This window comes from Hydractinia symbiolongicarpus, chromosome 1 (assembly GCF_029227915.1).
Source record: "Hydractinia symbiolongicarpus strain clone_291-10 chromosome 1, HSymV2.1, whole genome shotgun sequence".
NCBI lineage: Eukaryota > Metazoa > Cnidaria > Hydrozoa > Anthoathecata > Hydractiniidae > Hydractinia > Hydractinia symbiolongicarpus.
Genome location: NC_079875.1, coordinates 19165988 through 19182246, shown reverse-complemented (window position 1 = coordinate 19182246; position 16259 = coordinate 19165988). Strand labels below are relative to the sequence as shown.

The 16259-nt window shown below is 35.6% G+C and overlaps 1 protein-coding gene across 1 annotated transcript; it reads right to left on the bottom strand.

Moving 5' to 3' along the window:
• Positions 1–8833: 8833 nt before the first annotated feature.
• Positions 8834–16036, bottom strand: LOC130645253 (ATP-dependent Clp protease ATP-binding subunit clpX-like, mitochondrial). The gene is made up of 10 exons (XM_057451182.1): positions 15875–16036; positions 15554–15790; positions 14849–15006; positions 13628–13811; positions 13219–13557; positions 12675–12763; positions 12350–12514; positions 11640–11927; positions 11236–11328; positions 8834–10325 (listed from the first exon to the last, which is right to left on the bottom strand). Exons 1-10 carry the CDS (start codon positions 15996–15998, stop codon positions 10134–10136), a joined length of 1869 nt encoding a protein of 622 aa, XP_057307165.1. The 5' UTR covers positions 15999–16036; the 3' UTR covers positions 8834–10133.
• Positions 16037–16259: the final 223 nt, after the last annotated feature.

The following is a 16259-nucleotide window of genomic DNA, read 5'->3' as shown; positions in this document are numbered from 1 at the left end:
AACTAACCTTTCAGTTTTCACCACTTGCTGCGGTTGTGATGGCGCGGATTGCGTTGTGTGTCGCGAAAGGTAATCATCTGAGTTGGCCGCGCCACGCAGTGCATATTGCAGCATGAAGTGATAACCTTGTAGCTTGATTTTGTGCTTAGTATTCATGGACGCTGTTCCATTCTTTAGCTAGAGTATAGTGGTAGCAGTGACGTATGGCCGGTAGTTGCTGTAAATTCCAGTAGTTCATATAGGTAGATGTGGTTTTTGGTGATTGCAAATTCCACTGCTGCGCTATCTATTTTGATTTGTTGCTCTTGAGGGGTGGTTGATCGGCTGTCGTATCGAACCACTTTGTACTTTCCAGTGTCTGGTTCTTAATGTTTTAGCGCGCTTGAAAGTTCCGTTTTTTTGGAACGGTATACGATAACTGTACTTTTTTGGATTGGCTTGAAGTATGCCATTACTGGTTTTTGTAAAAGTGCTTTCCTGATATAGTTAAAAGTGTTATCGCATTCTTTGTCCAGACGAATCTTGCGTTTTGGACGGTCAATGCTCTGAGTGGGGCTGTGATAGTTAAATATTCTGGTATAAGGTGTGAGCTGAAATTTGCTATTCCCAGAAATTGCAATCGTGCAGGCATTGTAGGATGCGACAGAGTGCTTCGTTATGTTTTTTCGTTGTACATCCGTATACGATGGTATCACCGTATATGTTTTGGATGTTTGATATGTTGGAAAGTGTTTGGTGGATTTCCTCGTAGAAAGCTTCTGCTGCGGAGTTCATTCCGAATGTAAGTCTGCATAATCTATAAGTGTAGAGGGTGGTTATCGTCGTAATTCAGCGTCCAGCTCCAATTGCATGTAGCCGTGCTTCACATCTAGTTTGCTGTAGTATTGTGCCCCGTTAAGCTTGTATCGTAACTCCTCTGCCATTGGGATGACTTGTCGTATACATCTGATGACTGTATTTGCAGTGGTCATGTCTACATTCATCTTTAGCTGGTTAGGGTAAACTTTAGGTGTCAACACTAATTTGGATATGCAATCGGTGGGTCCGTCGACCAGTTCAATGACTCTTGACTCCTTGAGTTCGTCTAGGATGGTATCCAGTTTTTCTCGTTTGGCGAACGGTATTTTCCGCTGTAGTTCAATTATGGCTTTGATGTCTCGGTCTATTAGAAGGTGCAATTGTCGGTATTTCTGTTTGCTAAGCTTTTTGAATACTGTTCATGTTTCTACGTTATTTTTTTTATCTTGGTTGCTTGTGGCAGGTTAGATATTTGTTTAAGGTACACATAGCTTGTTTTCTATGGCGTCAGCTTGTTTTCAATGGCGTCCGCTTGTTTTCTATGGCGTCAGTGTGACCATGTCTTTGTAATATAAGTGCTCGACATCGTTTATGGAGTCCTGATTTTTATCTTGATTGGTGTTGCGGAATTATCGTCTATGGTAATCAGGAGAATCTCTAAGTCAAATGCGGCGTATCTGTTCATTAGCGAGTGTGTCGTGTCGTTTTTCGTGACGTAAATGGTGGTTTGGTGGCTTTCTGATTAGCTCTGATTTTTGACTTGAACTGGCCGAGTAGTTTAAGTGGTGGTAAGCCATAAGGTTTTAAAGTGGTAGTACATAATCGTATTGTACTAGCATCTTGTACGTTGCCGCTAATATGATGCTTGCTTTAGCGCACGAGTCGACTTTCATGGTTACCGATTGTTCGTTCAGGTGCATGGTAACGTTGGTGCTGGGATACTGACAATTTTGATTTCTCTGTCAATGAACGTTGTCTACGTGTTGGATGTCGTCTTGAACAGTGTTGATGGGCTTCGTTGTGTTGCGCACCTTTGCTACGCACACTTTTTCTAAATATCCCTTCTTTCCGCCGTGATTGCATGTTGCACCTTTTGCTTTGCATCTGGTGGCGCGTTCTTTTCACTGCAATACCTGCATATCTCGATGGTCCTACTTTTGCAGTGATTCCAGTTCTGAAGATGTATATTCGCATATTTGGCGGGTGGTGCATCGAACTTGTTGGTCTTCCTGAAATGCAGCTCTTTTTTTAGCTCCAAGGGTCTCGCTGTTGGCACGACCTTGCCAGGTCAATGTCTGCAGTTTTTCGGAGTGTGTGTGTAGATTGAGGACGAGTTTTATAGCCTTTTCGTCATCCATTTCAGCGAACTCGCGATCATTAACTTTTGTCCTTAGTCTTGTAATCCAGTGGTCGTGCGATTATTTGACCTGTTTTCTGGCAACATTTGGAGTTTTCTAACCATTGTTTCCATCTTCGTTCGGTATTTATGCCTTCGTCAAGAAGAGCTTCGGGATCGAATACGGGAACGCATGCTTTTAAAAATTTAATTTGCGAGAGAGTTCGCTACGGCGGTATTTAAGTCGTTTGTGGCCGATACGTGGGTGCCTAGCAGTTTAATGCGGTTTGATCGCTCACCCAGGTCCGCTACGTGACCACGTATCGGGGATCTGGTTGAGCGAGACGAAACTAGCGATTTTCGTAGTCGCTAGTTTGTTGTAACTTGAGTTGTTGTCGAGAGATCAATATAGAAGGAGAATTTCAAAATCTTACCGATCTTATGGTACTGTTATTTGCTTGTACTGACTGTGGTGATTTTTTGCCTGTTTTTTTGGTTTTAACTCGGCAAAATAAATTTCACTTGCCTAAAAAAATACCAAGATGCTAACTCTCTGAATACAGAATTTAAGAATACCAAATACAATTTATGACAGAGGCTAAAAATTTGACAAAAAAAACAAAAACATTGCAAGGAAAGTTTAACGTCCAGCTTGCCCAACCAAGTCAAATAAAATTCCTAATTCTGAAATCATAAATGTGTAAAATGTAGGCTTTAAATACTTCCAAAAGTACCTTCACTTTGGAAAAAATAAACAGGGTAAGGCACCCAAGAGTTCAACTATTATTTTAAAAGCACTATCAGTAAGCCTGGCTAATTTTATTTCTACAGATGTTGATTAAAAAATAAGGTACACTCAATCACAGGAAACACAGGATTTATACTAGCAACATCACCAATTTTGGTTACCTGCTTGAAATTTACGTTTGTTTGCAAAGCTAATATCAATCTGGTTCACTTAACACCAAAGATAACAAACAAAACCATTAGAACGGCAGATACATGCTATTATCCCACATTATCGCCAAATTTTAATAACAATTTGTATGACAAATTAAACTTGCAAATATTGCAAGTAAACAAACCATATCTGCACTATTGCACTGCAAACTAAAAATTTGCTCATAACTAATCTCGTTTTCATGTTATTCGGTATTTTTAGCCATATAGAATATAAAAGCAGAAAGAACGTTTATCAGTTAATATCTGTTGAAAAGTGTTGCGCAAGTTTGCACAACATATCAGGCATAGTCAAGAGATTTTGGTGGGTATGCAGTGAATAGCACGCCTTAAATTCAACATGATTTTTTTTTCTGAGTGTGTGTGTGTGTAGGTGAAAAAAAATCATGATAGAAAATCGATAAAAAATATACCAACCGAATATGGTTTTTAAAAATTTGTGGCTATAAAAATAGCCTTTTTGACAGTTTTATAGTCTACGTCCGGGTCTTTGGTGTTATTAATTTTTTTCTGTTCAGTGCTTAAAGCACGATTTCTTAAATTCTGCTTTGCACCTTGTGTTTTTCACGTATATCTTTGACATATAAAAAAGTTCGGACTTTAGTAGAAAGAATTACCATATGCTTCCACAAGCTTAAACTTTGGCTCTACGGCATACCAGACACTCTTAATTTTGACAACACTGAAGGATTCACATCCTATGGACCATGTCATTACATATCAATTTTATTCGAGAATAAATGGTAGATTGATGATGAATTGATTTGTTTACATTTGACATAACCGCTTGAAATTTTTTTTGTTCGCTCTCCACAACCCACGATCATGAATATTGAAAATCTCTGGGAATAACCGTTATCAACTTTGCATGCTTGTAAAAGTGCGATAAAAAATGTGCGACTTGTCGAATTTGTTGGTGAAGGTAATCCATGTTTGATATTGCAGTGCCTTGTGAGACCACGTTGTAATTTGCAAATTATTTCACAATGTTTATAGCGATCAACAGTTCTATTATTTTGATGATCTTCCACCTTCGTTACAGGATCTTTATTAATACCTCTATCATCGTCAAGAAAACCACCATCAAGGTAATTTTTCTGCACTTCAACAATATTTTTTTAAATTCTGTGCAGGTTTCAGCATAGATTTAGGATGGCTTGCGGAAACAACCTTTCTTTCTTATGACTATCGTGATGCATAATGCAACGATGCTGCCATCGCGCAAGAGACAAAGGAAGACAACTGAAGTTTGGAGATAAAAATAAAGAAAGGATTTCAGTCGGAAAAGGAATATCTAGTTTGGCTTACAAAAAGAAGTACAGAAACACGAAATGGCGAAAGACCACTTGAACACAAAAGGTCATTTTTCTAATATTCGAGTATGCTATTTCTCATGTGGGCAAAAAAACCCGTCATTGGATGGAATAGAACTCGATTCAACGTAAGTTTTCTTTTTAAAGTAAACCCAGGTAATACTATCCATATACTAAATGTTTTTTTCGAGCATTTTTGGAGAGGTAGCCTTAGTACAAAATTATGATACCAACCAAACCATCTACGTTAATTTAAATTATATAGAGCCTACTGTCTATAGTATTGACAACAACACAGAACATATCAAGGATTCAGATAACAAAAAACTCTGTTGTCGGTCGAGTGACATAGGCCTGAGAGGAAAGATGTTTCTGAACGGCATAAAATTGTTTCTTTGTACTTTCTCTACCTTGAGATATCACCACCAATGTGGCCAACCGTTTTAAAGTGAAGTCTAACTCCAAAATAGACACCAAATCATCGCATTTCATATTACACAGTGGGACGGCGGCATCCATATATTTAAAACGGTGTGTCAGTGTTTTTGTGAGGGACAATTTCGACGTATTCATTGTCCTCTGATGTCGCCGAAAGGCTAATTTTCTGACGTTACGGCACAACGTCAATAAGTTGAATTTGGTAAGTATAAGTATATATTTTGCAGATTACGTTCTGTCCTCTCTCATGATCAATGTTTATATAAACGTATGTCACGTGTAATCTTTTACTTTGCTGAGCATTAAGGGACAGTTTTTAACATGAGAGGGAATAGAGAGCCATATTTTTGTGGACGATTGTAGCTATATTGTATGTACGATTGGAAATACAATTTTTTCAATCCTGCCGGTGAGCATACACCAGTGCGGCTCAAGTTACAGTTTGATTGTATTGTTTTTCTGGGCCTAAATTGTACCAAGATCGAAGACAGAGATGGGTTAAATTAATGAGGAGAACGACTGCCAAAAATACTCCCTGGTTACCAAACCCAAGTGATAGAGTCTGTTCACTTCATTTTGTTAATGGTGAACCAACACCTCAGCACCCTGATCCTTCTTTGCATCTTGGCTATGACACAGCTCCAGTGAATCTGAGACGAACACTATTCCGTCACTCTTGTCCAAAAAGGAAAAGATCGTCATCAACTGATGATGCCAATTCTTTCTTTGATGAACCTGGTAGCTGGCTGATAGGGGTTTTCAGATTAGAGAGAAGAACTTATTTTAAGGTATTGTACACTCAGTGTTCCACCAGGTGCAAGAGTTAAAGCTCAGATGACAGCAAGTGAATGTAAAAGTACAACCTTCGTATCCATGTTGAACGTGCCAACCTTCGTATCCATGTTGAACGTGCCATCAACAGAATCAAAACGTACATGTGATTCTTTAAGCTTAAATTTCCCATCAACTTTGGTTAAGTAAGACAAGGAGAATCTTGGATCTTCAGGTGAAAAAAATTAACCGAATAAGGACATTTCATTTCCAAACAAGCTTTTGGACAACAGGAGAAGGTGACTATTCGACCAGGGCTAGCACCGATAAACGGTAGATCTGTTTCTAAATACAACCCACATTCTACAACTTGAAGATCCTTGTGATGTTCACCTTGGATAGCAACAAATTATTGACTGCATTAATTTCCATTGTGCGACCATATTTTAAAGCGGGAATGTTAGGGCTGACAAATATTAAACCTTTTTTTAACAACTACCACAGATTATCAGTTGAACGATTTCTTGAGCTGCTTTTCATTTTTGTTTTAACCTCGTGTCCTTTTGAACCAGTTATAACACCTTTTCGTCATGCAAACCACAAGCTGTTGTCGCTCTGACTTATTGTTGCTGACTCTATTTTTTGAATGACCTTGTGTGTTAAGTTTTGCTTCAAATTTAAATAAAAAGACTCCTTTGAATTGGACATCAATAACACATCATCAACAGTAACAAGTTCTACAGGCTTCTCACGAGCTTCAACAATTTCTCTAAGAAAGTCAATTTTTGGTTTAGGCACTGCGGCATGTACAATGCTATCAGGTAAGGACTCCTTAAGACTGTTCGCAATATCTTGTACACAAAGCGGCTTTACTTTGACTCTAAATGGGTTGTACTGCTTTTTAGGCGTTGAAACTAGCGTCCTAGTCTGTTTTCCACGTTTACCAAAATCATCACGACTAAAAGATAAATTTTTACTTTATCTGGTTTTACTTCCTTTCGGTTTGGAAGCCATTCACAACTTTTAGCTGTACATGAAGGATTTGTAAGCCCCAACCTGACAGCTGCCTCAATACGGAATAACATGGCTGTGACGTGATTACACGTGCCTGACATACCCGCCATACAGGAACAATGGGCTGAAACAATGTTTGTTTTGTTCTTCCTGACACATATCCAAAGTTTATGTGGTGCATTATTTATCCTTTTAGACTGTTTACAATCAGCTTTTGAAAAACAATATGCTGATGATGAATCAATGCTGTGGTAACTAACATCTGCAAGCCACCCCCTGTTAAAATAACTGTAAGCTTTTGAGTTCTTGTAGTCGTTCACATCCGCACTGCCAAGCTAGTTGGGATTGAAAGCTAAGTAATTGAAAATATCAGGGTATGTTATGCAAGGCCACTGAGTAATACCATCAGTTTCACAAATCCAACCAGACGTTAAATAATTGGGATCGGGCAGTAGTACCTCACCATGTAGGAGTTTGGCTTGATATTCTTGCATCAGTTGACCTACCTCCTGTGCTGTTTTAATAAGTGGAACATTGGTCTCAGCAGCAACAAACACTCTAGCTACCAATTCAGCCTCTCTACCTGAAACCTTTAAACCACGAAGCCTGAGGAACATCTTTAACTCATCCGCATCCATTTTATTGACCATTTTGTAATCTATGGCAAATTATACCTTAAAATAAAAGCTGCAACTAAAAATAACAACCACTCTTCCCAGCTTGAGCTTCAAAACTACTGAAGGCGCTAGAAATTTGTGTACACTAACTTTCCCCCAGACCCTTTTTCCCGCACGGTCCCGGGAGATGTCGGGTTAGTGTATTCAGAGTGTGATTTGGGTATTCTAAAAAATTCATGAAACCAAAATTATTCATTATCCTTTAGATCTACGAGCTATGGAGGATGTTACTCAAGAAGCGCAGCAGCCAACAGCATCTGAATCGCCTTCATCCAGCTCGCCTTCTTCTTTTAGTTCTTCCTCAGCACCAAGTATAGATCTTTGGCACAAGCCGGGAAAAGTCTTTCCCAAAGTCCGCGTAAAAGGAGCGAGATTGTTAAGCTAATTGCTTCCAAGCACTTCAAAATTCAATTTAAAAGTAAAGGTGGAAGTACTAAGCAAACACTTTCAAACACGGAAGAAGAATGGATTTTTACATTTCTGGATCGCCCTGATATTTCACGTCAAACACCGGGGCGCAAAGATCATATTTACATCGGGAAGGTCGATGGGGAAAGGAAATACATGCAAAGGCGTTACCTACATTGGACTTCACCCAAGAATGTCAAACATTTCCTAATTACTTTGAAAGAGAACTGACGTTCAGACAATTGTATGATTTTTCTTAAGCATAAACAGTGCAAGTATTCTAGTCAAACATCATTTGCCTGTAAAATTTGTGAGAACATAGCTGTAATCACTAGCTGGATATCTTAATTTTCCTTCGATGTCACCGAAAATGTTATGTTTTTCTGACTTACACGACTTTAATGCATTTAGAATGACGTCAACGTTTAAAAGATTGGTGAAGCCATTGCATTGCAGTTATGACTTTAAGGCCAAATAACTTGGAAACGTAGAGGTGACGTATTTTGCACCGCGTGGGTAACTAGGAACAGCCTTGGACCAAATTGGGTTAGTTGTTGGGACCAAATTGGGTTAGTTTAGGCACCCAAGCCTGGGTGCCCGAATCAACCGTTCGTCAAAAGTACATGATCGTATATATTTACTTCATTAGCGTTTCAAGCTGTACACGATAGAGGAACGGTTAAATAAATTTCTAAAAAAATATATTTTTTTGTACATTTATAAGACTTGCTGACGTCATCGAAATTCGTGGCGAAATCCGAATAGCTAAATCCGGTGGCAAAATCTGAATGGCGAAATCTGGAGTCGGTGACTGTTCTCCTTTCCATTGTTCTCCTGCCTAGGTGGTTTTTTTCACGGACCTTATCGACTAGTTGCTAATAAAGTTAAAAAACATAGCTACTAGTTTAATAGTTTTTATAGATTGCTATCCAACATGGTACGCTTACAGTTATTTCTTCAATAACGTTACCAAATAAGTCAAAAAAAGAGAGAAAAATGTTCAAACAAAACACTTGGTTTTATCCATACTCTACCAGTATATAAAATACTATATTTTCCATTAACCTTATTCTTTACAAATGCAGACTGCATTTTACATAACATGAAACAAGAAGATATTAATGCACATACAATATGAAATAATGAAAAATTATTCACATCAGCAAAGCTGTAAAATACATGCTTTAATAAAATACAAAGAATCGAAAACTAAACACAATCTTTCGTTATTTTATAATACCGTCGGAACATTTGAAAAAGAAAATATTTTTACAAAAGGACGAATTTTAATACTGCAAAAGCAATATCGCAACAACACCAACTACTTATGAATGTAAACTATATAATGAAACACATACTCAATATTATTGAGGCTCACAGATGCAAATAATACACACAAATAATCATAAAAATAATACAATTTACAAACTGTAACATTATTAGTTGGTGGACCCGTTGATAAATCCACGGGTTCGTCCGTCCTTTATATATAGCATTTCGGGTTTCCATAACACGACTTTTTTCTCGCTTACAAACAGACTGGCGGCTATTATTAAAGAGATTATATATTTTTTAATTCTCGAGGTAAAATAATGCCTAAATAATAAGATGCTCTCTCCTAATAGAATCTCTCTCCTTGTTATCAATCGAAAAAAAGTATTAAAAAAATTACGCTAGGTCTTCACTAATTTTTAATTGATTAGTTCTCCTAAAAACTTTCCCCAGAATTTATGTTAAGTTGTGCTATTTTTAATTTTATACAATTTGGGGGATTTTGCTAGAGGCCTGACAAGGGTTTCCCACAAAATATTTACAACGAAAATTTTCACCCTTTGATTTGGTACTGGAACCTAATCCAGCAGGCGAGTTGACCAATCTATTTTGTACCCAAAGAAAATTGTTCACGTATTTCATAGCTAACACCTTCTGTCGTTGTTTAAAAAGAAAATTCGTGGCTAGCCTTTGAACTAATTTTATTTCAGCCTAGCTAAAAACAATGGCAGAATCACAAGTTTCACTTAAAGTGAAGGTCTAACTTTCAAATTTCTATTGTTTCACCTGGAATTTATTTTAAAAAAAAGAAAACAATCGAAAATCACCAAAACTCACTCTTTAAGCATGACTTAGTTAACGGCGAAAATTGATTGCAAGTGTATCAACAAATCTAAATTTACAGCATGCTATTTTACCCATGCAATGCTTTCGTGTCAAACTAGATGCAGCTTTTTCCCTGGCCTATTTTAATGTCTGTTTAAACTCCACAGAAGTGTCAACGTTTGTATTATCAGCAACACACTTCCAATGAACTCATTTGTATTACACTTTGCATGAAAATCTAAACATTATAGAACACAAAACCGAGGTATAAATATTTCTACTACTATAGTTTAGGTATATTGTATATTTAAACAAAAATGTTCAGTAGCTTGAACTTGTCACATTGACGTCCTCACTGTTGTTGTCCTCTTCGTCAGCAGGGCTAACAGTAGTTTCGATCGGACCAGTCACATATTCCGCTTTCTTTTTGCCAGTCACAACATCTTCGCTGATGTAAACAGCCGTTACGTCGGATCCAGGAACATCAAACATGGGTTCAAGTAAGATTTTTTCCTAAAACATATACATCGCATAAACACTGACTGTCAAGTATTCTATTAATAAAATGGAATCTTGAATTCACTGCATAATACAGGTTGCCCTTTATAGAGAAAACAGTTGGTGACATATGCTGACAGATAATCATCACTTTATTTATTAAGCACGAATGCAATGCAGAAAGGGTTTATGAAATATAAAACCTAGTCGGTAGCCCTTGGAAAAATCTAGAATTCCACCCATTTCTACCCATGGCTATTTTATTTGACTATTATTACACACAATAATAGTAATATGGATTTATTAGCAATGTGATAAACATGATTTTGTTAAAATATTTCCGAAATTCATCCAATTTGATTTGATTTGATTTGTTAAATGATATATTGGGAATTTAAATAAAATTTAGGACGGTAACAAAAATAGTTGCAAAAAAGAAATACTGGGTACTCTGTGATATTGTTATATTAAAATCGCTTTGAGTAGGAACTATTTTAATATTGCTCTCCCTCTGCGTTTTCATTTTTTGACAAAACATTCAACGGTTTGTTTTTCTCTGCTTAAGAACTAAGATTCTACTGCAGGCACATTCCATGTACAAAAATAAGCATCTTGGATGTTTAAAATCTCAATGAAAAATTAATTGAAAGTTTAACTGGTTTAACTTTTCAAAAATCAAAATTTACAAGATAAAGCATGAAGAAAAGACACGATTTTTCAACATTCAAAAATTAAACTCGATTTATCAAATGCGATCACCGCGTGAAGGGACTACATTTAGCTGACTCTTGCATGTTTTCACACACAAAATAATTGGGTAAGGTACAGTTCATTTGCAAAACTTTTCCAGTTTGCAAAATCATAATGAAAATTTACATTGAACTGATGTTGTAGAGCGTAAGAAAAAAAACTTTTAACCACGCACCATTATAGCTTTGAGTCCACGGGCTCCAGTTCTACGTTCTTTTGCTACTTTAGCTATCATTTTTAATGCTTCTTGTGAAAACTGCAAGTCAACCTGAAATTCAAAAATAGTTGATTGAAGATCAAGAAAGTAAACAAAAATACAATGGTGCTATGCCAACCAAAGCCAAATACTGTGCCAAAACACAAAAGTAGATGCTCATAACAAAGTTTCGCGTTCTTCTTACGCAGTACATGTAATGTTGCAGCATGCAAATTTTAGGCAGAACAGTGAACTGGCTTCGAAAAACACACAAAACAATCACTGTATTGGTACTGTACTAAACATGTCATACGACGATGTATCTTTTTTTTCGCGTAGTTTAAATGAAAAGAGATGTAAAGTATAAATACAAAACCATGTACATTGTCCATCTTGAATAAGTGTTGATATTGTGGTATAAGAGCATTTCTTGGTTCTGTTAAGATGCGAATCAGCGACTCTTCACTTAAAGAATTGATGGATACTAAAACAGGCAAACGTCCAACAAACTCAGGAATCATTCCAAATTCAATAAGATCTTGTGCTTCAATCTTGGACAAAAGTTCGTCTTTTTCAAGCAAATCGTCGTGGGACTCTGCCTTAGTCATTTCTTTCAAGTCGTATTGAACATTACGCAATTCCTTACTCTTCGGTGGTCCAAATCCGAGTACCTGTACACATCCAAAAAGATTGTTACACTGTTGATAACAACATTTTTTTCACATGCACATACAAGTCCATTATAAGATCTATCACTGTGTTTTAGAGATTCCTTGCTACTTGCAAATGAAAATAATCTATTGAACGACTTTAAATTTTTTTCATTTACAAAATCTGATAATTAAAATTTACCGGTGGTTTCCAACATGAGGTACCTTATAAATCCTGATATTAACTGTGCCTCTAGACAATAAATATTGTACACCCAAAACCTTGAGACCTAAACACGTCCTACTTTTCTTTCAGTGCCAATAACGTTAAAGTTGTATAATTTCAAAAGATAACCCAATTTTTAGGATGAGTAGCGACAATCATTAAGTGAAAAAGAAAGAAAATATTGTTTTCAAATGCGGGTGATCTAATTAAAAATTACCTTGTCCTGTCGTCTCTTCCTTACAATGTTGTCCAAACCATTAAATGCACCGGAAGCAACAAAAAGAATATTTGATGTATCCACTGGCACACTTTCACCTCTCATTTTTCGTGATGTGCGCTCAGGAACATTAACAACAGTGCCTTCTAATATTTTCAACAGTCCCTACAAAAATGAAAATAAACATAAAGTTTTATCAAAATACCGTATTTTATCGAAAAATATATATATATATACAGCCCTTAAAAAGCCTTGAAAAGTATGGAAAAAAACCATCAAAATTTAATACGTTTCTAAAAATTAAAAAAAAGAAGTTTTTGTATACCTGTTGGACACCCTCGCCACCTACATCACGCACTTGATGGAAGCCGGTGACACAACTAATTTTATCAACCTCATCCAAGAATACAATACCTGTGACAAAAAAATGAAATGAAATTTAACTCAAGCAGTGTCCTTTGAAATATGAGATCATGTTAGTACATATGACATACCATATAAATTGTGAAGTAATTTTAATGATATTTTATATGCTTTAAATGAGAAGTTGTATGACCATTGAATAGCAGTAAAAATATCTTTCAAAATTAAAAACTAAATAAATAATTCTTATAATAGCAATGGTAATGAAAGTCAAGAAAACAGATAACAAAAAATCAGAACAAAAATAAACAATAAACTAACTAACTGCCATTGTGAAGACGCAGTTATTAAAAAGAAAAATGTAGTAAAACATTCTCAATGTAAAAAAAATCTATGGCTTTTTTGTTAAAAGGTGTTTTCATTGCCTTTTTTTCAGACCAAACAAAATCCTATGACTTCTTCTTCTTGTAATCACCCTGAACAAACAGTTGACAAAGAAAGTGTACCTTGCTGTGCTCTATCAACATTGTAATTCGCATCTTGCAATAATTTTGTAATCACAGACTCGATATCTTCACCAACATACCCAGCTTGGGTAAGTGAGGTACAATCGCATATTGCAAATGGTACATCAAGACATCTTGCAATAGTTTGTGCCAATAATGTTTTACCAGACCCTGTGGGACCAAGAAGTAAAATGTTGCTTTTGTCAATTTTCATAGATTCAGAAGGCGAATCCAAAAACTCGCTTCCACGGGGAACATCATTAGATTCCTTCTGCTTGTCATTTGAATTTACCGAACCAGCGCCAAGCGGATGCATACTGGTGTGTAGCTGCAAAAAATCTAAGAGAAACAGAGAAGCAGTTACAACCTTTTTTTTACAGCGCCTGTGGAAAATGACAAAAATATTTACCCTTTGCTGATTTCACTTTCACGTTATTGCCACTTGGTGGTTGCACAACATCTTTTTCTACAGCTGCTCCTTCATCTTGTGGCAGGTTAACATTTAAGCGTTTGTAATGGTTATATACAGCAACAGATAAAACTTTTTTTGCAACTTCCTGACCGACAACGTATTTCGATAAATATCCATAAATCTAAATGGATAAGTGCAAGGTTATACATTGCGATACACATCATCAAACAAGTTACAAAGATCGTTTAAACATTTTCAGAATCTAATAGGTACGCATGACATGATTTGAAAAATACCAAATTGTCCATAAATATGTTTTCTTATTTAAAGGAGATCTAACGATTAATAAGAGATTGCGCTTAACTTGTATATTATAGTGTGAATAAGAAGTGTGTACATTTTTTATATTTCTGAGCCTTGCCGCCATTGTAGTAAGGACTTTTTGTTGAGTAAATTACTAAATGGTGCGACGTTATCCTACAGGGGTGTAAACAAATGCATTCCGAATGAAAGAAGAGAGGGAATGTTAAACGAACAAACTAAAGTATATCTCCCTGCAATTATCTGCGATAAATTTTATGTTTGGAACAAGAATATTTCGTTGTTAGTTTCACTGTTAAAAATATAGTTTGTGAGTGAAAGTTAATCCATCGCCTTATAAATTTTGTTGAGCTTTGTACTCCGTGTGACGTCACAAATCAAAATATCTACGAACCAAATTAGCTTTTGTTCGATAATGGTGGCAACCGTTAACTTAATTATTGCTTTTGGGGATCAAATTTAGACATGAAAGAATATGAAAATTAAAAATTTTTATGCCATGTTTTTGTGATATGTAAGAATGTTTTTATTATATATATATATATAAAAATATATATGCGTAGTTTTAATTCTTCTCCTATATGGCAAACACATGTTGACAACAATAATTCTGTCATCGTGTGTTTTTTTTTACAACCAAGATAAAATAATAAAATATAAAAATAATGAAAATGGTTATTGTGAAACAAAACAGCATAATACTTTAACAACCATTATTAGTTGCCAACATGAACTGATTGGATGCTGTATATATTACAAACTGAAAATAAGTTACGAGAGCCTAAATTATTTTAACTTTTGAAGTTTAAAGGGATGTTACAAATCAACCTTGCAATGCTTAAATGTACCATAATTTTGATTCTAATTTAAAAAAAGTTTGTGCATACAATTTTGTACCTTTCTGGGAGGGGGAGGAGCTTTTGGAGATATTGATTGATTACTTGATTCTGCATCTTGATGTCCTTTTTCAGAGAACATAGATCGTTTAGAATCAAGTTCTGAAAGTACCACAAAAAAATGATGGCATTTTTCACACTTTACAAATCTCGTCGAAGCTAAAAACAAAATAAAATCTTAATTTGAAACAGTTATACTTTACTACTCTAAAATGCGGCATTCTCATTTCACACATAAAAAAACTGAAAACATACTGGGGGAACGCAAGGATATTTTTCCATAACTAGACAGAAATGTTTTCGCAGATATTCATATTACATCAAATCAAGTATATATAGTTTCCAAAGTGAGTGTATCAATATTTTAACTTTGCACGATCTTGTCTAAATGGTTTTCAAAAAAATTTCAGTTATCTTTTGTCTGATTCTATTTTCATAATGTATAAAAACCGAGAGAAATGAATTTTTTTTTTTTATAAAAAAGCTATAAGTTTAGAGTGAAATGGTGCCAAGGTTGATTACATTTCGGGCCTATCAAAGGTTAAGTATAGCCCCATTTAGAACATCAAAATTAAGTAGCTTTACAAATAACATGAAAGCAAGATACCTTCTCAGTATCTAGAAGACACTATTTTATTTAAATCAAGACTGGATACAAGATAACCCCTATGAAATAATAATAACTTCAAAAAACATATCAACTTACAGACAAATGTTTCGACATGAGTGCACGGCTCTCCACACTTAGGGCAACACAATTGATTTCCCTTTCCTCCTCCACCACCACCACTAGATTTTCCACCATCGCCATTGGAACTACCATCTGAAGGAGGCAGACTACCACTTTTCTCTAGAGTATAGCTGGAACTGTGGATACATCTTATGGAACGGTGTGGTAAAATGATCCTGACTGATGCATACCTAGTGAACTTTCTATTTTGAGCTAAAAAATAAATAATCAAAACAAAAAAAAGAAAACTCAGGCAATATATATATTTACAAAAATACAAGGTAATTATAAACAAACCTCTTTGATATAAGTGACTTTGTTTTCCCTCACATCTGGTTTTACCCCGCGCACCAGACAATGAAGTCAAGGATAGACAAGAGGTACGACGCAATAAGAGCACTCTTGAAGATGAACTTTGCATTGTTTATAAATTTATTCTATGAAAAGAATACACAAAATAGAATCAGATACAGATGAAACAAAGGCAATTTTTACATAAAAAACTTGCAATTTTAAGGAAACATTAACTACCAAAGTAAAAAAAAAACATTTCTGAGACATTCTTCTTCAGTAAATATTGGAGTTCTTCTCCTGGAATGTTCTCCATAATAAATTATTATAGCATCTTTGGATGAACAAAAGAAAGCACGTAAATAATTGTAAAATAAAATTGTAAAATTGT